Raw genomic sequence first — 23,790 nt, forward strand, 5'->3', positions numbered from 1 at the left:
ACAAACCCCGCTGCTGTGGGCGGCTGGGCCTCCTGCCTGCTCCCGCTGTGGGTCTGATCCCTCTTCTCAGCCGGCGCTTGGGGGCCTCTTTCGGAGAGGGAAGGGCGGGTGGAGGTTCCCCCGATCCCCTTCCTCGCGTTCCCTGCACGGATCGCAGCCGGTTCGGGGCGAGGAAAGGCCGATGGCTCTGAGCTGATCAGTGCCCGGGGCGGGACTGGCTTTTCTTACACACCGCGCAGCTAAGCGCTGCTTCCCTAAAGCGGAGCCACTTCGCTGTTCTGCGAGTCTCCGCTTAGCGCCCATTCCCCATGCGTGAACGAACTGATGGGAAATCTCCAGCCAACACGGCTCCTCGCCGTTTGAAAATTAAAAATAACAATCCCCATAAAAGTGACCTGGTGAGAGTTTGGGTTTCCTGGCCGCCAGGAACGACCACTCCTCGGTGCCAATCGTTTGTAATTTACAATTCATTACTATTTATTGGGGGAAGGGAAAACGCTAATTCTAGTTTGGGAGTCCCTCTTCCTACCCCCAAAACAAGCAAGAGAAAGGGCCCTTTCTGGGCGCTTTGGGGTCAGAGAAACCAGAGGGACGGAGCGTGGGTTGAACCAGAGGGAGCGCTGGGGATGGATGGAAAGATCCAGTGTTTTCTCTGAGCAGTCCCTATGTAGACCGTACCGTGTTCCACGGGCACCTCTGTGCATTGGAAGCAGCCTGCAGCCGAAGGGACCCCATTTTAGAGCCGGGTATGGCAGGTTTGTTATGGGGGGGTAGAGAGAGACACCAGTTTCCGCGGTCTGGGGGTGCCCCCCAGGAAATCAGGACGAGGTCTTGGAAGGAACTGCTAGGAGATCACCTACATTGTCTCCAGGAACGAGGAGTCCCTTTACAAATAAAAGAGGCGCGGACAGGACGGCTGGGGTGGGTTTGGCCGGAGCTGGGATATGAGGCGCTGTCCCTTTAAAAGTTCAGCCTTGCTCCGGGGGAATAGCTCGCTGGCATTGTCCAGTTTGAACTGAGCGCCGGAAATGGAGCCTGGGAGCCTGCACTGGTCACTCAGCCATTGTCCTGGGCCAGCCATGAAATCTCTCTCCCAGAGGAGGAGCGGGAGCTTGGAGTCACCCACCCCTGCGAAAGCTCAGCTCCCTCCAGCCCCGACCCCTTCAGGCCATGCAAATCGGGACCCTCGGTTCCAAATGCAGACCCCCTCTACCTAGCCCCTCCCCCAAGCCAATATCAGTGGAGTGAAGAAAGCGCGCCCCCCCCTCCCTGAATAGCCAAATGGGTCATTTCCGCTCCAAATATGTAATGCGAAATACGCTGGCCAGGGAGAGCCTAGAGTTCAAAGAGCTAGAGAACGCGCCCCCCTTCCGGGGCAGGGGGAATGGAACCCGGGATCCAGCATTTCCCGGGGAGCAAGTGGATTTCCCAGCCAAGAACCCGCTTCCTTAGGGGTCTCTCCTCTGCTGTGCGCCCGGGAACCCCGAACCCCCCACCCCCGGGGGTCTCCAATCCCATCCATCAGCCCCAATGGAGCATTGATCGCATCTCATTTGATCTGATTGCCTTTTAACCAGCTCTGGGGCTTCGCTTCCAAATCCCCCTGCCCACCCCAGAGGCCCGGCTGCCGTGGGGATGGAATTATATCACTGTGTGTTTATCACTGAACTTTACATGGAGGGGGGCAAAAATACTCGTGCCCTACCTAACTTCTTTGGAAGGGATGAGAGCTGAAAATACTTTATTTAAAGAGTGATTGGAATAGATTTAATTCCCAGGTTGTTATGCAACGGTTTCAAAATTTTACAACTCCGAGTGGGGCCAAAAGAACCGTTTCAAGGGGATTCGACTGGGGGGACTTTCATTTTAACATCCGTGGTTTTTCTTCGGCTGGGGAACGTGGCTTCTAGCTACTGGCGTTATAACCCTCTCATTAGGGTGAAATATAGCCCGTGGGCACAAATGAAATTTACAAAAGTGAACCGTCCTCCCCAAATTGTTCCCACCAGCCTTTGATTTTAAACCAACGAACTAAGGGGGCGGGATTTCTTCATTCGTTTTCCACGTGATGTATCGAACAAAAAAATGTTTGCCCCCCCCCCGCATAAAACATCCCTTTGTGTTTTCTTCTCCCCCCTTAAGCCTTTGTTTGTTTGTTTTTAAAGAAATCTTCCTGGGAAATTTTTAACTTAAAGCCGAGCATTGAATTAATAACTTTTGTTGTTGTTGTTGTTGTTGTTGTTGTTCAAAAGCAGGGTTGGGTCATTTCAATTTGCTCGAATCCGAAGTTTGGGAAGCCAGATGACTCCAATCGCAGGTGGTTTAAAATTAATACACCACCAGAGAGCAATAAACGGCCAATCAACCCCCCCCCACACACACCCCATTCATTTCAGATCCTCCTAGGAGCAAGTGCCCCTGACTGAGTATTTCTGGAGTGGGTCTCTCGCGATTCCCTTCCTCTATCCCTAATAGTAGGACAAACTGCTCTCTACTTTCGTGGGGGAGGGAATTGTCCGAGAAAGGTTTAACATGCCAAGCAGGAATGAAGCGGGAGAGCTCTCATTTTAAACAGGTCAGCTAAAGTCCTGCTGATCATCTCCCAGCCAAACTGACTATAGGCAGAGAGGCGGCGGGAGGGAGGGTACAGCAGTTAATAGTGTCCTGAAGGGGGTGGAGTGGAGTGCAAACGAGGTCTGGGCAGGGGGGTAGGGGGTCATCCATTTTTTTTGTCTTGACAGGTGGTTTCTATCCGTGATTGGCCCGCTGTGGGGTTTGCACTCGCAGGCAGCCTCCTCCTCCCTTAAAACAAAAATCCCTCTTGGAATGTATAATTATTAGCAAGGGGGGAAAGTAACTGAGTCATGTGGGGGAGGGGAAGGAAGGGGACATGTGAAACCCACACTATGATAAAACAGAGCCGGGGATGCTAGGCAAGGCGGCCTCCTTCCCCTCCACCCCCCGGATTCAGCAGGCTCGATGAAGTAGGAAAGGGGGAAAGTGAAATTAACCAGGGCTGTCCCACGGCAGGCAGCATGGCAGAAGGTGACTCCCCCTCTCCTCCCCTCCCCACCTCTGGGAGGGGGGGGCGAGCTCAGGGGTGTTGTCGAGGCGGGAGAGAAGGAGGGGGCATGGCTCTAGGGGTTGCTATTGTCTCTTAGAATTTGGGATCCTTTGAAAGCCCTGGGGCCCTCCCACCTCTATTGTTGGAGTGAAGATGTAGCAAACCTTTCTCTCCCCCCTCCTCTCGGGTTTGAATCTTTTTTTGGGGGCTGGGCTGTGGTGACACCCTCCAGGCTGGCTGCAGCGAGGAGGAGTGGAGGGGATTCCGGACGCAGCTCGGGATTTTGCCAAGGGGGTGCAGGATGGGTTCTGTCTCCAACCAGCAGTTTGCAGGTTCGGTGCTGCTTTATTCCAGATGGGCTGATTGGTAGAGGGGTGGAATTCACAGCTACCCCGAACGATCGGTGGTGGTTCGTTTGTTTCAGCTTTGTGGAAAGAATCTACCCCTGGGTGCATTGGATTTAGCAACTCACTAAACGAATGGTGGCTTTCTCCCCCCCCCCTTTTTTTCCAGCGTTGGGGGGGGGGAATTAAATGAAATCAGTGCGTTGCTGCACCATGTGCTTTCCTCTTGGGTGAGAGTTGAGAAGTTGTGGGCATTTTTTTGGATTTTGTGAAGACTGGGCGAATCTAAGCAGCTGGGGATGGGGGGCGGGAGTGGAACGAGTGGCTTTTAAAATGTGCAATCAGCTGGATTCGAGAGGCAAAAACTTTTCGGGGGGGATTTCTCTTTGATTTCGCACCATTCGGGGGAGGAGGGGACGGGAATTTGGGGGTTCGGTCCCTCTGTCTCTTGGATCTAATCGAGGTTAATTGCAACTGGCTTCGATCAGCATAACAAAATCATCCCCCTTGAGATGGGAGATTGATTGCGGCAGGCCCGCTTTGCCATCAGACGTGGGTGTCCCGTACTTCATGTCGGGGTGGGGGTTCGGTGTCTTATTTACACTCTACTGCGGTGCATTTGCTTTAGAATTGGGGTGAGAGAGGCTCCCCGCCCCCAAAGGCTCTGGCGGTTTCTCCGAGGCTAGAGTGGAGCTGCCTGGCTTGGTGCGCGCAGCTGGGTTGGAGGCAGCAGCAACAGCCAGGGAGATTCCCAGGGAATCAGGGGTCTCAGTGGTGCTGGGGTCTCTCCGGGGGGGAAGGAAGGGCAGGGGCTGCAGAGGGAAGCTCGATCATGCTCCCTTGGGCGCCCCGGAGGCTGGTCCCCAACTCCGCACTATGGCGAAGGCGGCTCTCCTCGTTCCTTCGCCCTTAGCTCAGTGGGTCTGGCTTGTATGTTTCCAGGTGGCTGTGCGAAGACGGGCGAGGAGCCCGCAGGAGGCTCCCCCAAGCCAGACGAGGAACCCCAGCCCCTCCACGGCTCCGGGATCTGCAAATGGTTCAACGTCAGGATGGGCTTCGGTTTCCTCTCCATGACCAGCAAGGAGGGCATGGCCCTGGACTCCCCCGTGGATGTCTTTGTGCACCAGGTAAAACTGGGGAGCGGGGGGAGGAGGCTTCTCCGAGGCCGACGTGGGTCCAGGGGCTTTTCAGCCTCCTCCGCTGGTCCCAAGGCAGGGCGGTGAGGCTGGGCGGTTTAAGGCCTAGGACGCTGGTGCTGGGGGGGCAGGAGGCACTAGCAGAGATTTCAGCCCAGGCAGAGCCCTGGGGGCAGCCCGCCCTGAGTGGGGCGGCAGGGGGCATTCCGGCCCCCTGTGCTGGGGAGGGGAGAAATGCAGCGGTCGGGGAGGTGCGTTTGGACACGGGGGAACCCCCTGCATTGGGCTCCTGCTTTGTGAAGCCTCTTGGGGAGGGGGTGGCTCTAGCCTGTTTCTGAGCAGCCCTCCCCATCTCAGGCCAGTTTCATCAGCTCCACGAGTGGGAGGCGGGGAAGGGGCTCCCTATACCACGCTGGGCCTGCAGGGCTTGCGGCCTTTCCCCGGGAGCTTTGGGATTAGCGCTTGTTCCTTGTGATTGTTTTCGCCTCCTCTCTCCCTTCCCACTTCCCCAGCCCCATGGGGACCGGGCGCCTGGTGAGCCAGGGCGAGGTTCCCCTCCGGAGGACCCTCCTGCAGCCTGGGTAGAAAGGGATACCTGCTCGCTTCCCTTTTCTGTCCACCGTGGCTCATGTGAGAGCCCACAAAGCTGGGCAGGGAGCTGCTCTAGGCGTGAGAAGCTGGGGTGGGAGATGGATGGATGGATGGAGAGGGGTTTGTAGGCAGGCACCCTCCTGCTTGAAGTGGGGTGAAAAGTGCTACCCTCGGGTACTGGCAGTAGAAATAATGTCCCGGGACCTGCAAGGATTGTGGGAGGAGGAGCAGCGGATGGAGGAAGAAGTGAGTTGAGCTATGGGGGGCGGGGGGCAATACAGTGTGTTAGAATAGGCTTCCCACCCAATTCGAAAATGATTTTTACACACACACGTAGGTATGATTAGGTCCCATCCAGGAGAGAACCTGGTTCAACCCAGCCCCCACGCTGTGGCTGTTAACAATGGGTGATGCCCATTGACGGTGTCCACACAGGTGCTACAAATAATCCACCTTTTGATCCCTCTGGTGTAACCCAGCTGTGTCCTTAATGTGCTGTAAAAGGGGTTTGTCAGAGACACGTTCTAACTCTGGCACTACCTAGGCTGAGACAGTTTCTTTGCACAATGTAGTGGGTTCTCCTTCCTCTTTGGTCTAAAGAGGAAGAAAAAACTAACAGCCCCCCAGCCCCAAAAAAGTCCTCAGCCATGTTACAGAGGGAATGGGGTGGAAACAGTTTGTAGTGCAGGCTGGGTCTCGGTTTGCATCTGCATATGACAGGCTTATGAAACCTGCTATCTGGTTGAATGCCAGCCTAGGGAAATCCTCCTGAGCATCTTCTGGGGAACCAGCTTTTAAAATATCCCTGTCTGACGGGGAGGGACTCTGCTAGTCTATCTCAACCACAAGGGCTGCTGCACCCCCTGGCTTGAAGTGGTTTTCATTATATCCAGGGTTTCCAATTTGGTTTAATGGCTCTCAGCACCCCCCACTATACAAATTGTTCCAGCCCCCAGGTCCGCAACCATTTCTGAGCCTTGTTGCAGCTAGCATGGCTTAAGCCCTGATCCAGGGGAGCATTTTAAAGCATGTACTTAAATCCCATTGAAGCCAATGGGACTCAAATGCTTTGCTGAATCTGTGCCTTACCCTGTGGCATAGGTGGTCTCTGGGGAACACCCTGAGGGCTGATTCTGCTTTTCTTAAGGTGCATCTACACTGCAAGTGAAGGTGTGATTGTTACACGGGTAGGTGCACCCATCTAGCTTTAATCTAGCGATCATGGGTAACAGTAGTAGTATAGACAATGCACATGGGCTAGCAACCAGGGTATACACCCAGGGTTCTCAATCAGTTTATACTCTGGATGCTAGCCTATGCCATCATGTCTACATTACACTGTGCCAGCTAGATTAAAGCTAGCACAGGGAAAACTACCCATGCTACAATCCACCTTAACTTGCAGTGTAGACGTATCCTTAGAGATGTTGACTGTCTGCATGATTTCTGTTCTGGTTCTGCATCTTTCAAAGGCCTTAACCTGGGATTCAGGCTGACCCAGGTTAAACACAGTCTGCCCAGCCAGTATGGACATAGTGTAGCTGATTAATAGTAGGGCTGAAGGGTAGTTGAACATGGATTGTTCATTGTTGTTGTAAACAACGTTTGTTATTTATTCCTGGATAGCAGCAACGAAACTTATGCTTGATCTCTTCATTTAAAAGTTGGTGTGGTGCTTGTAATGTAATATCCTGCAATAGAGTTGATCATTTAATGTACATTAAACAATCATGTGAAAACCACTGAAAGAGCAGGACTTAGAAGTGGACATATTGATGGCTCCTGAATAGGGTGACCAGGCAGCAAATGTGAAAAATCGGGATCAGGGGTCAGTAATAGGAGCCTATCTAAGAAAAAGACCCAAAAATCGGGACTGTCCCTATAAAATCGGAACATCTGGTCACCCTAATCCTGGATGTCATGAGACACACACACCCAGAAGAGAGAGTTCCTTCCAGGGGTAGGCGGAGTGCCATTGTTTAAAGAGTTCAGAACAGAGCTTTCGCAGAGTTCGGAGTGTTTCAGATACAGGGTTTTGGTTATAACTTATCCCTGCTGTTGAGCAAGCTGTGTGTTGGAACCACAAGACTGAATGGAGGTGGGGTCTGGATTCTCTTTCACCTTCTGTTCCAGGAGAGAATGGCTCCTGTGGTCACGACTGATGGAGTGATATGGCAAATCCCAAAGTGAAAGAATATGGAAAACTGAATTCTCTTAGCCTGGGAAAATGCAATCAGGGATGTGGCGTGGTGTGGAACAGAAAGGAAATGGTTTTTGCTCTGATTACGCAGGCCTTTAGACGCATGATAAAAATTTCCTTGAGTTTGGAGGAGATGGATTCAGATTGGCTGGGAAAACCCGGTTCCCGGGACTGGTCACTGGATCCACTAAAAGACAGTGCCAAGTTCTCTGTTAGAAGAAATGACTGGATCTTTTGTGTGTGTGTGTGTGTGTGTGTGTGTGTGTGTGTGAGAGAGAGAGATATTCAGTGTGACCCCTGGCTAATGGAGTCTGGGTAGGAATGCTCTATTCTCCCCAGCATTTATTGCCCCCAGACTGTCTAGTTTTCTGATTGCAGTCACTAACATTCCTGCACAAAAAAGAATTAGCCGGGTGTGTCTGCCTGTTGTATCTCTCACAACCCACTGTCTAGGATAAGGCCACCAAACTTCCTTAAATCACCCAGGATGGGATCTTGGGAGCACTTAATCTGAGCAGGGCCGGCTCCAGGGTTTTTGCCGCCCCAAGTGACAGAAAAAAGAAAAGAAAAAAGTAGCGATCAGCGGCACTTAGGCTGCAGGTCCTTCCCTCTGAGAGGGACTAAGGGACCCGCCACCAAAGAGCCAGGCGTGCCGCCCCTCTTCATTGGCCACATTAGCTGTGCTGGTGCCTGGAGCTGGCCCTGAATCTGAGCCAGTGGTTCTCAACCTATTTACCACCGTGGGCCCTCTCTTTGTTATGCAGGCCACATCCATACAATATATATACTACCTGTTTGGCCCTGAGGATGTCACATGGGCCGCAGCTGTGTGCTGATTGGGTCGTGGGTTGAGAACCTCTTATCTGAGCAGTTCCTGTGACATTTGCAGACTCAGGCTATGTCTACGCTACCATTTATGTCAGTGTAATTTATGTCACTTGAGTGTGAATAAGCCACTCCCCCCGAGCGACATAAGTTACACCGACCTAAGTGCTGGTGTGGACAGCGCTAAGTCGGCGGGAAAGCTTCTGGCGCTGACTAGCTACTGCCTCTGATGGAAGTGGATTAATTGAGGTGAGGAGAGAGCTCTCTTCTATACTGAAGAGTTTACAGTGGTGCAGCTGCAAGTTCTCTAATGTAGCCATAAACTTAGAGGGAGTTGGAGAAGAGCTGGTATGTTCAAGAAACTGATGTAAGTGACTGGATTATTTCGGGGGGGGGAGGGTGGAAGGGAGAAATGGGTTCAAAGGTAACTTTGATGCCCAAATAGCTACTCCTCAGCTCATGTGCTTCCTGCTTTAATTGTGTGTTAGCACTTCCAGGTTAGCTTTTGAGGTGAAGGAGTTGTGCCTGTGGGGCAACTAGATGGCTTCCGCCTGATGAAGGTCTATAGAGCCGTTCATCTCAAGGTCACTGGTTCAAATCCAGCCCTAGGTTGGTGGTGGTTGAAGGTCATTACTAGCCAGTGGCTGCTTGGCCTGTTAATTTAATCTGGATCTCAGTCCAGTTGTCTGGCTTCCCCCAAAACATCCCAAAATTGGGATGGCACAAATTGGGATCGCTCGTTGGCGGCCCCAGCAGAGAAGCCAAGGGCTGCATGGAGAATTAATGTCTCCTTTCATTCCCAGGAGTCATCCCCTGGGACAAGGTTGAGGCACATTTCAGAAGCAGAAAGAAAACTCCTACTTCCGCTGTGTATGCTGTGCCATGAATAGAGGACGTTGGGGCTGTCAACCCAACACCCTTCTTGAGTGCTACACAGCTGTATATTTCAAGACCTTCGCTCCAAGGAATGGTGTGGGTGTCAAGTCAGTGATGGGCCACAATCCAAAGTATCCAGAGGAGAATAGACAAATGGACAAATCCAAGCAATGAGGTGTCTGGGGAGGTGTTGAGAATAGGGGTGCTATCAGTCTGCCATGGGGTACTTGCACAATGCCCCCAAACCAGCTTAACTGGCTGCAGTGTCCTTGACAACCCGTTCCTTCCCCTCTTCATTTACATATGTGAATGATGACCCACAGGAAGTAACTGTGGGAGAAAGAAGGGAATTGGCCTCTTTAGATCTATTAAATCACTTTATTACAGGAACCAGGTTTGAATGGCCCTTCCCGGCAGGGGGTGAGTCTCCCTCTCTCTCTCCCCCTTTATCTGATCACAAAGAGATTAAAATCTCTGCAGGACAGGAGACTAACAGGGCTCCTCCAGGGCTGCCTTGTGAGCTTAAAATGAGGCATTCAGGTTAAATCTCAGAGCCTTCCCCGGGCACTGGAGATGGATTCATTTGGGGGCCTCTGAGGAGGCAGAGGGGATGAAGCACATAGGAGCAAAGCTGGTCTTCAACCAGGATGCCAAGAACTGAAATGCTGGGTCCATTCCTCTGCTGGTGCAAATCAGCAGACTCCATTGAAGACAACAGAACTGCACTGATTTACACCCGCTGATGAGAGAGCTGCTCATGGGCCTGACCAGCTGTAGAGTCTCAACAGCAGGTTTTAGTTGTGAGTTTTATTTTGAAAGGCGACTAGAGTGGTGCATCCCCAGCAGCAGCTAGCACTCCCCCCAGAAGCGGTGGGTTGGATCCATCTGGCAAGACCATTCAAGCCCAGAATAGAAAGGAACCCATGAAATAGCCTCCTGGGGCAAAGAATAAAACACAGACACATGGCACTTGAAGTGGGTGTACACCCAGGGTAGTTCCCACTAGCCCCCAAGGCAGCAAGAGTTACCAGCAGAAGGGGAATTGAAACACCAATTAGGGCGTTTGCCTTTAAAGTACCATGGTTCGCAGCCTTGGCTGAGGACTGAATGGGCCATGGAGGCTGAACTCCTTTCCCAAGTCACAAAATAGTTCTCATAGCATGGGACTGAGGCACATTGGCGGGGCATTGCGAGGAGGCTGGCACTGCTGCCCTTCTTGTGAGAGGCTAAAGATTTTTGTCTCCAGGCTGTCAGTGGGGTGCCTTAGCCACAATAGGGAACTGGGAGTCCCGAGCTCTTCTCCTGCCTTTCTCTGACTGGCTCGGTGAGCTCGGGCCAGTCATTTCCCTTCTCTGTGCCTCAGTTTCCCCATCTGTAAAAACAGAACTGTTCTCTTGCAGGATTTTATATCCCATCTGTTGCCAGGGTGTCTGACTGTCTGCCTGCCTCTTAGAATGCGATGAGGTTGATATTTGGGAAGAGCTTTGAGAGCCTCTGATAAAACTAGTGAAAGTAAGCTCAGTGTACTATAAAAACAAACCCACTCGAGTCTTAAAACAGAAAGGTGTTTAAAAAACAGGCTCAGAGAAAAGCCTGAAGAATGTCTGGAAGCCCCAAATTAAATTCCCAAAAGGAGAGAGCAGAAAGAGAATAGTTAACTCGGGGGTGGGGGGAATTAAACTAACCCGAATGGTTAACTTTTTGTACGTCCCTTAAAACAGCCACCTTGGGAAAATCATCCTGGTCCCTAAATCTTCCCTCCCCCCATCCCCCCTAATCTCAGAGTCACGTTTCCCAAGGAAATCACAAGGATTAATAATCCCCTGGTATTTTATGTACTTTACTGTTACTGATCTGATACCAGGGCCCCTATTAGCCAGAGAATCGCGACTCTGCAGCTTTCTGGGGACCCTCAGCTTTCCAGCACACTGTTTGACTGGTAACATGGTTTGAAGTGCAGGATGTTGTACTCCATATAAAGCAATTCCCACCTCCCCTGATCTTGAGGCTCCATGTAGAGGCTGAACTTTAATTTAAAAGCTCAAGTGTGTGTGTGGGGGGGGGGGGGGGGGGTAGGGTGGTGGATCCCATGGAGAATTAATCCAGAGCCTCTTCGGGTTGCTAATTTCTAGGCTGACCGTGGCTTCCTAAAGATCAGCTTTGGATGGGAGCAGGATATGTCCTGAAAAATCAATAGCGAAACTCAGTCTGACTTATTTAATGCTGGTATTATAGTAGAGTGCAGAGGCCCAGCCAGGATCCTGGGCCCGTTGTACTGGGCACCGTATACACATGAAGATGTGGTCCCCACCTAAATAACTTACTATGGGAACAAGTTCAGGCCCTTAAACACAGGGCCTATTGTTATCAGTGCTGGATTTATCACAGCTTTGTGCCAAAGATGTTCTTCCACTGCTAGGGAAAATAGTCCCTCCCCTGAATACTGCCCTTGTGGGAAGAGTGGAAAATACATGCATTGGATTAGCAACGTTACTGTGGAAAAATGAGTCTGTTGGCCAAGGATACACAAGTGTTGAGAAGCTACAGAGAAGTGGAGGAACCTCTCAGCATGTTTATCAAAGGGGAATGCTAATGCATATCCAGAGAAACTCAAGTGATAAGAATTTAGAAAGACTTTGGTTCTTGCTATCTAATAAGGATTGCACTTAGGCCAGTTTGTTGTGGTTTTTTAAAATTTTACCTCCAGAGAATTCTTCCTGGCAGGGCCTTGTGATACTGTATCATGTGGGCATCTGAATCCCATTCCTGTGGTTCCAGGAATGGCAGTTTTTCCCCTGCAGTTCAGATCATGGGTTAGACAGGCATGTCCTCTGGAAAGGAGGCAGGGTTGTCTAATAATTAGAGCAATGGGGAACTGCGCGTCGGGACTTCTGGGTTCCATTTTTCGTTCTGCCAATTTCTCGCTCTCTGAGAGCACTGAGGATCTGTGTAAGATGTGCCACAGGAGGGCAAAGTATTAATTGAAAAAGAACTGGATGGTATGGTAGCATCTGGTGACTCCTGCTGATCCTGGGGTCCATTTGTGTGAGGCACTGTACAGACACATAGAGACACTCCCTGCCCCAGTCAGCTTGCAGTCTATACAGGCAAGACAGATAAAATGGCGGGGGAAAGGTAGCTCTGTTATCCCCATTTTGCAGATGGGGGAATTGAGGCTCAGCAAGATTGTAAATTGTCCGCGTTCTCAAGGGAAGTCCGTGACTGGAGACCAAGGCTGAGCTGTCAGTTCAGAGTTCCAGCCCAGCGCCTTTACCACAAGACCAACACAGGAGCGGTTTCTACTATTCAGACTGAACAAATAGCTCTGTCTTCTTTTCTGGTCTTTGTTCTAAATTACAGCTGGTGTTACTTGTGGACAGCTGTATTGCTCTAGACACCAGTGGGGTCTAACGTAAGCGTTTTGATGAAGACGTTGCGCAAGAGGAGCTCCTCGGTGCTAGCAATGGAGCGCTAGTGTAGATGAGCTGCCGTGGCTTGTACAATCATGTCATCTACTCTCACTCTGTTAGTCTATAAGATCTGTTAGTCTGTAAGGTGCCACAGGACTCTGTCACTTTTTACAGATCCAGACTAACACGGCTCCCCCGCTGATACTCTTACTCCATGCGTTCCCAGACAGCACGGTGAGACAAATGTTTAAGTCCTGTCTACTCTGGCACTTCCACCATTGGTACCCCCAGTGGAAGTGCAATAGACCTGATAACCCTTGGTGTAGATGGGTGCATTGGTAGCCGGAAAACTGAGGCCTGCAGTGGTCCATTAATGGCACTTGTAGTGTAGACAGGGTTCAGGTGTCTTTACCATGGGATTGCCCATTCTTGCTCTGAATCGGACAGAACCATGCCACTCTATTACGCTTTGACTGGAGCATCGTTTCCTGACCCAGTTGTGGAATATGCTGTCCCAGCCATTCTCATGATCACATCCGTTAGAACCTGCTGCCGAAGTTGCTCCTGTTGTGATGTGCACGGTCCCTTACCTAGTGTGCTGGCTTGGAAAACCTCCATACTTTCTAGCAAGCCACCAGGTTGGTCCAAGAGTAAAACCAGTCCTAGGGCAAGCAAGCTCTGTGGGGCAGGAACCGCCTAGCATGTTGGGTCCCTCATCTGGGGGGCCCTGCATTTCACATAAAGCTCAGCCTACAGCTACTCTGTGCTTAAATTTCCATGAGTCTGAAGCCAGTGACCATGCAAGCTCTTAAACACCTGAGTAACTTTACTCCAGTGAGTAGTCCTATTAGCTTTGTCATTCCCAATAGATACAGCTCTGCTAGTGGAAGCTGTAGTGGAGGTGAGGCTCAGATCGTTTGTATTACAATAGCACCTAAAAGCTGCAGCTGAGATCAGAGCCCCATTATGCCAGGCTTGAAACAGACCATCAAGACACAGGAATATTATTATTCCCATTTTACAGATGCGGGGGAAATGAGGCACAGAAATTGACTCACTCATGGTCCCTCAGGGACCCTTGGAAGAGCAAGGGATTGAAATCCCCCCAACCCCGCACCCCTCACCAGGGGCGTGCAGAGACATGCCAGCAGCAGCCGGTCGCTTCCAGGAGTAGCTAGGGGCCATGGCAGGCAGGCAGGCAGCCTGCCTGAGCTCTTCACTGCACTGTGAGACTTTTAGTGGTCCAGAGATTGCTAGGGGGCAGCCAAAGAACCTGGCAGGCTGGACAGAAATGTTAGATGGGTCGGATCTAGCTCGCGGGCCATATTTTGCCCACACCTACACTATTCAGTGTAAATAACCTGGCAGAGATCATGCCCAGAATTAACAAGGGGCATCTTACCAAGACGGATTTTTCAACAGCTGATTTTGTGTTTTGGTGGCCCCAGCTACTGACTCTACAGTCTCCTGGTGCTTGAAAAAGATCTGGAAATTGCTAATGTCTGGCGAACGGTAAAGAACAGCTCGTGATCTTAACTCGTGGTTATAACTCGCTAATAGGGAGAAATGATTCCCAAATAGGCATTCGAATTCTGACATGAATTTGCATTTGGCTGTATTGTGACCCTTTGGTGTTCCCCTGCCGTGAACATTTAGGGCAGTGGTTCTCAACCTGAGCAGGGTTAGAGAACGCAGTGATGTGCTTGTCCAAACTTTGCCACTGTTGAAGCTGCATCCACTGGGAATTATGGGGTGTAGAGATTGCCACTGAGCACAATGGGACTCTGCAAGGGAGTGAACTGGGTGTTTGGTGGCATCTTGGAGGCTAATCCTGCAATGTGCCGAATTAGCCTTGGAGTCCTTGTAAGGGAATCTGCTGATAGCCAAGCTATTCAAATGGGAAAATGCATCCCAAAGTATTGCTGGGATTAATAAGGCAATGTAGTGTGTGATTCATATACCCGGGCTCCAATTTGGGTCCAGTGAAATACAGCGTCTGATATTTACTATCCAAAAAGAGCAGCCTTGTCCCATTTCTAAAGGAGCTCTGAGCTCCTGTCTTTGTCTAAATTTTAAATTGATCACTAGAGGCATCTCCCTTCCCCCACCACAAACTCTCAACCCCCCAGGGGGTGGGGAGAGAAAACGCCCTTAAATGTTCTCCAAGATAAAATGACTCCAAGCAAATGGAATCTCTTTACACCTTTTTTTTTTTTTTTTTTTTTTTTTTTTTTTTAAGACCAAGGCTCAAATCCAGACTTTTCTAGGTTTGATGTGTTTGAGATCTGGAATGGACTTGTTGGGTCATAAAGTCCAGGTACCCCTATGCCAGGGATCCTCAAACTTCATTGCACCGTTATCCCCTTCTGGCGACAAAACTTACAGCACAACCCTAGGAGTGGGGACTGAAGCCTGAGCCCACCCAAACCCTGCTGCCCCATGAGGAGGGACCAAAACTCGAGCCTCACCATCCCTGGTGGGGGTGCAATCCCAAGGGCTTCAGCCCCAGCCAGGGGGCCTGTAACCTGAGCCCCGCTGCCCAGGGCTGAAACCCAAGGGTTTGGGTTTTTTTTGGCAATGGGGCTTGAGCTTTGGATCTGGGCCCCAGAAATTCTAAGCTGGCCTTGGCAATCCCATTAAAAACAGGTTTGTGATCCACTTTGGGGTCCTGACCTACAGTCTGAGAACCTCTGCCCTATGCTAATACCTCCATTATCATAGAATCATAGGGTTGGAAGGGCCATCAGGTGGTCATCTAATACAACCCCCCTGCTGAAAGCAGGACCAATCTCCAGACAGATTTTTACCCCTGTTCCCTAGATGGCTCCCTTAAGGATTGAGCTCACAACCCTGGATTTAGCAGGCCAATGCTCAAACCACTGAGCTAACCTGCCCCCAAACCCTGCCTTAAAAGTCAGCCAGGTCGGCACCCAAGCTGGAACAGAAATAAGTAGATCAGTGGTAACATGCACCAACATAGGTACAAGTATGTATTTGTGTGGATGTTCTTATTTTGAAACAAGGATGCCCTACCTTCATTTAACTTGAATCCGTTTAAAAAAAAATTTGGTGTAGGGCTGACTTTTAAGGCAGGGTTTGGGAGCATGTTTGGGGGGCGGGATAGCTTAGAGGTTTGAGCATTATTTGAGAATAAGGAAAGATGTGCATTTAAATGTTGTCACTATTCGGGAAAAATTCCCCATGTGGACACTTATTCTGACCAGAATATCAATTACAATTTTCCCATTCAGACAAGCCCTTGGGTTACTCAAAGTAAGGTACTTACTCCAAAATAAAAGTGTTTGACACACAACTCCCACCAAAATAGCTAAAGATGTGAACTGAAAGTGGTGGTGTACTTATTTCTGTCTCAGTCTGTGTGTAGACAAGCCCTTAGAAAGAAGCTGCTTCTCTCTCTAGCTCTATATTCCCTCTGGCAATGGAAAATTTTCCAAGGATTCAGGAGAGACGTTAAAAATCCTATTCACATAAATGATCCCTCCATCCGCATGCATGCAAATTCAAACCTTTTTCTACAAGAGTCATTGCCAGCAAGACCCAGATCCTAGATGCAAAGTTTTCTCTCCTCCAACTTCTAACCAACAGACCAAACTGATTGTTTAATCTGCAGAAGAGAAGAACGAGGGGGGATTTGATAGCTGCTTTTAACTACTTGAAAGAGGGTTCCAAAGAAGATGGATCTAGACTGTTATCAGTGGTACCAGATGACAGAATAAGGAGTAATGGTCTCAAGTTGCAGTGGGGGAGGTTTAGGTGGGATATTAGGAGAAACTTTTTGACTAGGAGGGTGGTGAAGCACTGGAATGGGTTACCTAGGGAGGTGGTGGAATCTCCTTCCTTAGAAGTTTAAGGTCAGGCTTGATTTAGTTGGGGATTGGTCCTGCTTTGAGCAGGGGGTTAGACTAGATGACCTCCTGAGGTCCCTTCCAACCCTGATATTCTATGATCCATACCCTAATCAATTAGTCTGGTTGACAAACTGACTTGGGTAGCAGGAAAACACCCAAATCATTCCTTAGCCATGGAAGAGAATCGGTGGCAACACTTCAGTACCGAGTGCCGGGGCCAAAAATACAAGTGTGTTGTGTTGAATGGATTGATCTTACACACAGGTCTGATCTAGGCTAGGCAGACTGTGGTTAACATTGCTTGTTTTCTTCCTAGTGTGACTATAACTTGATTCTATATGCACACAAGCACATCTGTCGGTGGTACCAGTTGTGCTATGTAGCCTATGCTATGTTAGAGGGTTAACCATACCTCCGGCCTCATAGAAAATCATGAGTCAGATCCCAAAATAGTCATGATTTTTCAAATATATTTAGGATGCTTTTTATTTGCCTTCTGTTTCTTTAGCCTGAAGGGCTCACGTTTTCAAACGTTTCTCCGCAGCCAGGAGGGTGGGAAACTTACCTGACATAAATTAAATCTGAAATTGTTATGTAATCTCCTGACTCCAGGAGCTGGAGCTTTAAGAAAAACACATGTTTCACAAGACTTGAGATAAAACTGTGAGTTGGCAACATGGAATCAGATCAGTGTGGACTACTGTCACTGTCCTGCTAGCCCAAGCAGTGCAAATTTCAGAGCCCACCATCAAGGTGACTAATTCTGACACCTTGGTCCTAAAATGAACAAACCTGTGCGAGTTGATTGGGACTCACAGGATAGGTCTGTGCTGCAATAAAACACCCACAGCTGACTCGGGTCAGCTGACACGGGCTGCACGGCTACGCAACTGCAGTATAGACATTCTGGCTCGTGATGGGGGAGGGACCCAGAGCCTGGCTCCAGCCCGAGCCTGAACATCTAAGCTGCAATTTTATAGCCCAGCAGCCCAAGTCAGCTGACATGGGCCAGATGTTTTATTGCAGTGGAGGGGCACCCGGGCAAGCTCTTAGTGCAAAGCATGAACTCCACAAATATGTCATAAGTGCAGGGGTTCTCAAACCGGGGGTCAGGACGCCTCAGAGGGTCATGAGGTTATTACATGGGGGGTCATGAGCTGTCAGCCTCCACCCCAAACCCCACTTTGCCTCCAGCACTTAAGGGGGATCACACTCAGAGGCTTGCTATGTGAAAGGGTCACAAGTACAAAAGTTTGAGAATCACTGGATAAGTGGAATAAGTTACAACAGAGGATGTGGTAAAGAAACAAGCCCCTCTTCAGTTTACCCACCCCAAGCGAGGTGATGAACACGTTCAAGGAAAGGAGGCACTACTTTCTGGTTCTGAGACCAAGAATGTGATGTGTGCCCAGGTGTCGTAAGAAAGCAATCTTTCGAGGGGCTTTGCCACTCTGACTCGAGCAGGCTTGGGCTAGCATTTTCCCCACTGCAGGGAATAATCCTGCACTGAGTGACGAAGCTGGGCCAGCTGTGGCCCCATAGGTCTCTCCTGTGGCTTTCTGAATGTCCTTGTCAGAAAATCGGCTGCACCCTGAGTTGCTGCTGACACTAGAAAGGAGGCATGTCTGAAAGCCATTTCTGGTATTTATCATCATTTATCCGCTGTCCTTTGTCTCAAAGGGGGATCTTTGATCTGAACTTTAAGCATGGTTAAGGGGGAAGGGGGTGTTTAGAGCTGGATCATTAGTCTGAGCCCATCTCCTCTTCTAAATGCCATACAAGCACGGCCTGCCTCCCTCCCTGAACTGGTCTTGGTACAGTCTGGGCACCAGCGTGGGCAGGGCCATGCTGTTCCAAACCAGCCTGAACCCTGATCTGACACAGCTTTTGTGTATGTTTCCCTCGAGCATGAACCAGGGCTGCGTAGGGGAAATAGCCCTGCCTTAGCCCCAGATTGAAGAGTCTTTCTGCCTTTCCCCGCCCCCCACCCCCAACCAGGCTTTGTGCGCCTTGTAAGAAATGGGGAGAAGTAGGTAGGAATCCTGGCTGTCCAGGACAGCTGGAGTGCTGTCCTTCACCTGTCTCTGTTTCTTACCCTGGTGACTGAGCAGCAGGAGATGGGAAGGCATTTAGGGTTCACAACTGGCACAATTCTTATGAAAGCCTCCTTCCTCTCCTAGGTCTCTTCCTATCTCTCTCCCCTCCCTGGGAATGGGATTGGGTAATCAGAGGCTCTGCTGACTACCTACAGATACCCTGCATGACATCTGCTCACCCACACTTCCTGGCAGGGGGGGGGGGGGAAAGCCATTGAAAAGCTCCCGTGGGAGCCTGCCAAGACTGAATTGTATTTACCCTGAGTGTAGCTCCCCTTCTGCCTCCATCTGCAGGACTGTGCATGCTGCCTCTAGCTCACATCATTGTGCTCCAAGCTGGGGCTCAGAGGCAGTGGTGGGACCCTGTCTACACTGATTCTGGAACCCTGTTTTAAAAGGAATAAGGAGGGCTAAGACCAGGCTCTGGGATTCTGGCCAAGCCGGTGGAGCTTACCAAAGCTGTCTTGGTTCTGTAGGCCATTGAACAGAGGGGCTACGTCAAGAGGTTCTCTGCTCATTTCTCTCCCTCCTGTCCCCATAAGAGCGTTCAGTAAATGATTGACACTGTGTACAGAGCGCTGTAAGAATGCTTGGCCCTTGATAGACAATTAAGAATGGGTCCCTGCAGAGTTTCTGATAGAAATTTGGACAGAACATGACCACCAGTTGTGATGGGGGACAGAAGGAGGACAATGCTGATGTAGAGTTGAGGACAGGGAAGGACTTTCCTTGTTACATGAAAACTTTCAAGATTCCAAAAATTTTTATGTTTTAAATGGGGCCAAAGAGTCAATTGCAAACTGTCACCAACCAAAAATGTAGGGGAAAAATCCCTCAGGTTGGGTCAATCAAAATGTTTTGTTTACATTTTGATCTTTTTTTTCTTTCTATAATTAGCTCATTTTGAAATGAAAAGTTCTTTTGAACCAGAAAACTGGATTTTTTTATTCTGACGACAGCAAAGCAAAACATTTTGACAATTTCAGGGTTTTTTTCCAAAAAATTTTTTTGAGTTGAAAAAAATCACCAAAACCAACCTCTCCTATGGGCCAGGTTCTGAAATTGGCATTTTCCAATGGGGCGGGAGCAAAATGGCATCAAAAAATTGCATGCCATAAGCTTTCACGTAGCCTTAGACATACCTGTGCTAGATAGAGACCCACTTTGCGTGCATGCGCGCGCTCTCGCTCGCTCCATATTTATTTTTTTAATTTAAGGATTTTAACGGGTTGATTGTATCTATAACTTGGATTTACACAGGCCCATTTAATCCCGAAGCCTGTCAGCCCTCTGCAAAGCACCCTTCCACGTGAAATAGGGAAGGATCATCTTCAATCGGTAAACTGAGGGCCCTGTGTCATGCAGCAAGTCGGTGGAAACCCAAGAACAGAGCCCCACTGGCTGATTCCCAGTACTACACTTTGACTGTCAGTTGGTTTAATATATGCCTGCCTTGCAGTATTAGGGTACATCTATACTACCCCCCGGATTGGCCGGTAGTGTTCGATGTATGGGGGATTGATTTATCATGTCTCGTCTGGATGCGATAAATCGATCTGCTAATCGGCCCCCGTACGCCACCTCAGCAGGAAGGGGAAGCAGGAGAGACTGGATACAGACTAACACGCTACCCCCTAATAAGTTACACTGACAGAAGCGCTATCTCGGCAGGAGAGCTTCTCCCGCTAACATAGGAAAGCATCCTCACCACTGTGCAGCGCTGTACATATAGATGTGGTCCAAGTGTCTAGAACGGGTTTTGCATGGGTTTAGCCTAACTTAAGTTGAACTGATGCAATTTTCTTGTGTAGATAAGTCATGCAATTGACTTTATTGCTCGAGGCCCCCACATGGCCGGGCTAATGATGTCTTGATTAGCTGAAAGGTTCTCAGCGCTGTGCTCCCAAGAATGTCTCCTTGTGTCGAGTTGACTCCGTGCCCTTGGGGGATGACTGTACTGTTGTAAGGCGGTGAACAAAGATGACCCTCTAGCATTAAAAGGCACCTCTTGAATGCATGTCAATTCATGATAAATGGTTGGATTAGAGCACCAGACTGGACTTCAGAGTCAAATTGCCACCTCTGCCTCTGCCATGCTCTGCAGTCTGGGGCAAGTCACTTACCTTTCTGCACCTCATCTGTGAAGTGGGAACAAACCTTGCCTCTGAGGGATGCTGTGAGAATTAGTGTTTGTAAGGTGCTCTGAGATCCCCCAGTCAAAGAAGCACAGGCTGCTGTTTGTTTCCACTGCAGCGGGACTCTCTAAAGTAATTTTTAAAAGTTTTTGTTTTGTGTTTTAAATGAAGAAAGCACCTTGGTTTCAATGGAGGGGAAATGACCTCTCCTTAGTGGCCAGTTGGAAATCAACAGTGAGCAGAGAGCTGCTTTTGTAGATTAAACTGTGAACTCTTCAGGGCAGGGGCTGTCTTTTTGTTTTGCGTTTGTACAGCACCTAGCGCCACGGGGCCCTGACACATCACTGAGTGCTGATCCAGTATAATAGGAAGTGCTTCTGTGAGTTGAGGGCTCTTGATCGCCAGCCAATGCATCCAATAGTAAGGGAACGCTCAGACTTCCCATGCAGCTGGGGGGAGTTGGCAGGGGGAGGGCAGGACAAGGGGGAGAGTTGACTGAGCCCCTTAATCCCTGTTAAGATATCGGTTTTAATTCCATGATACGTCTTTGTATAACACTGTGATGCCCATCAGAGGGTTGGGAGGACTCCTACTGAGTTGATTATTAAACCCTTTGATAGCCACATAGTTGCACTGATTCCCTGTTCATTTCAGGATCCACTTCAAAATTTGCCATCTTTGGCTTTTTAAACCTGAAGTGACCTTTTCTCCAGATGGCCTCATGGCCCTCTTTGCCTTCCCTTCCCTGTTCATCCTAGCACTGACCACTCCTTCACGCAGTCCCACCCTCCTGGAGGAGATGCTCCTGCTGTGTAGAACAGCTTCCCTGAGTGTCTCTGGTTTCCCTGAAACTCCCGTCTTCGCTTGCCTGTGCCTCTTAGGCTCTCACTCTGTGTATTGTAACAAGCGGCACACGCTGCTGAGTCCTCCTGGATGGACTCAGAGCTGATCGATTCCATGTGTCATAGGCCCTGCACCACTAATAGTTAGTGGAGATTCTCCTTTTAGCTCAAGTGGCAGTGGCCTGTGCTTTTGGAGCACGAGGATTTGATTTCTATCCCTGCTGCATCCATGAAGTTCCAAGTAGACATGGCCTAAGGATAGCATCCTGCTGCTGTTCAAGGCAGCACTGAATTCGTGCAAACGTTTTCTCTCTGTAAAGATGTGCATTGTATTGTGTGAGTGCAGCATGTTCTTTGAGACTCTAAGCTGCACTCAGGTGGTTCTCTCTCCAAACAGGTTCCATCAGAATTCGGCCTTCTGCAGTGGCCAAGTAACTTTCCCTCCCGTAAACTGTATGCAACTCACTGAGTGAATCAGTGAATATTGTGATGGAGGATTGTCACAGGATAAACGGTCTCCTCCTTGGATGAGAACCTCAGTGCTTTGTGGAACAGCAGGGCAATGTTCTCTTCCACTGATGCTCCCTCTTCTCATCCTTAAGAGTGATTCTACCATGCCTCTGAACTGTTATTTTAAAGCAGTCGTTGTTGGGTAATTCTGGTGGCCCACCTGTTTCTCGCTCTGCCACGGTAGGAAACCTGGGCGTGATCATCTTCCTGCACTGGAAGTTACACAGAGTGGAGCGACTTGTAGACATGTAGCAGGGCCTCCCTCCCAGCAGAGTTCATCTCTCTTTGGAAGAACGGTGGTGATGGCATTTGGAGGTGAGGAAGCTTCAGGGACAGGGAACTCCCTGGTGTTGGGGAGGAAAAGCAGAGATGGGTGTTCAGCCAACCAGAAAGTCTTAGCATGTCAACATGAGCAGAACCTGTAGAAATTCCTTCTCAAAAGAGGAGGACTTTAAAATGACTTGGTGTCAGCTGTTGAAATTATTAACTTTTATAACACTGAAACGGTCCTCGGCACTCTACGAAACATGAGTAGGACATGTCCTCTCTCCTGCAGAGCACAAGGTCTTCTTGGCCTGGCCTCTCATATTGCTCAGGAAAGGGAGCATGTGCCATGATTACAAGGATAATCCGTTTCCTGGCCTGTTAAGGGGGAGAGGGCAGGTCCTGGGTGGACAAGAACTGGAGGCACCAGGAGAGAATTGGGAGGTGTTTGAGGAGCAAGAGGAGGGAGGATGAGGACAGATGTAAGGGGCGGGGGGAAATATAGAGATAAGGGTAAAGTGCTTGACCTTGATGCTAAGGGGAAAGGTGGGGGGCAGGTTATTGGCTATGTGATGGGTGGGATAGTGAGGAAAGGCCAAATGTCAGTGACCTTGCCCAAGAATGTTCTCAGATCCCATGTGGGGTGAGTGCAGCAGATGCCTAGGTAGAGCTATGTCTTAGCAAGGAGTTGGATGGGGGAGGAGATCAGGTAGATCTGGGAATTATCTGCACGGAGGTGATGGCTGAAATTGTGGGAGCAGATGAGGGAGGAGTCTGAGGAGAGAAGCTTAGAAGACCCCAACAGATACAGGGAGGAGTGGGGCAAAGGCCACTCTGAGAATGCTGTCAGCCAGGAAGGGAGAGCCAGGAGGAGAGTAGTCAATATTGCTGAAGGCACCAAGGCTTTGGATTGGGCCAGTTGCACCAGATCAGGGTGCTGATACTCTGTCCGGGTAGCTGTCTTGAACCCTTGAATCATGGTGGTCATTACAAACAGCACCCCACCCCCAATTTTCTAACCCTTATGGCGCTTTGGGAAAATGATGCAGGGATGTCTACATGCATCTTCAGAGAACCTGGAAAAACAGCTCTGAGCTGCATTAGCCGCTGCCCCTATTAACTGCATTGCATTTTGACTCTGAAGTGTAACAAGGATTCTTTAAATGTCAGCGTTCCCTATTTGACTCCGGAATGAAGCGTAGTGTGAGATTGAGGTATTACCCTGTTGCCCGCAGGGAGACCGGGCAATCTGAGCATGACCTCTCATTTTGACCTCACGAGTGAGTGGAGTTTGGGAGAGCCCCATTACTTATCTTTTTTCCAATATGACCTTCTGAAGACACTAGGCCAATAAAAAGAACAGAGCACATCATGGGTAGGAGAAGAAATCTTAGCCCCAGGCATCATAGTGAGAAACTACCCGGTTCGCTGTTGGCAGGATGTACTGCAGCCGTGTTGTTTGGGTTCCTTGTTTGCCTAGTGACCCATTTTCCAAAAGACCCAGGACAGGAGGCTGCTGTGGGGTATGGGGAGGCAGGGTAGGGTCTGTCAGCTGTGGCTCTGGGGCTCTGCTGGGAAAACCAGGGGAGCAGAGAGTTGTCTGTACAGTCCTAGTTCATAGCACAGGC

General features: G+C 49.7%; 1 protein-coding gene across 1 annotated transcript in view; it reads left to right on the plus strand.

The window, feature by feature from the left end:
* The first annotated feature begins 3,365 nt into the window (after window positions 1–3,365).
* The window catches only part of LIN28A (lin-28 homolog A), a 32,144-nt gene continuing 11,719 nt past the window's right edge, over window positions 3,366–23,790 (plus strand). The window contains exons 1-2 of the mRNA XM_050932072.1: window positions 3,366–3,396; window positions 4,351–4,535. Of these exons, the coding sequence (XP_050788029.1) occupies window positions 3,366–3,396; window positions 4,351–4,535 (216 nt within the window). The remainder of the gene's footprint in view (window positions 3,397–4,350; window positions 4,536–23,790) is intronic.

Source organism: Gopherus flavomarginatus, chromosome 22, assembly GCF_025201925.1.
Source record: "Gopherus flavomarginatus isolate rGopFla2 chromosome 22, rGopFla2.mat.asm, whole genome shotgun sequence".
Taxonomy (NCBI): Eukaryota; Metazoa; Chordata; order Testudines; family Testudinidae; genus Gopherus; species Gopherus flavomarginatus.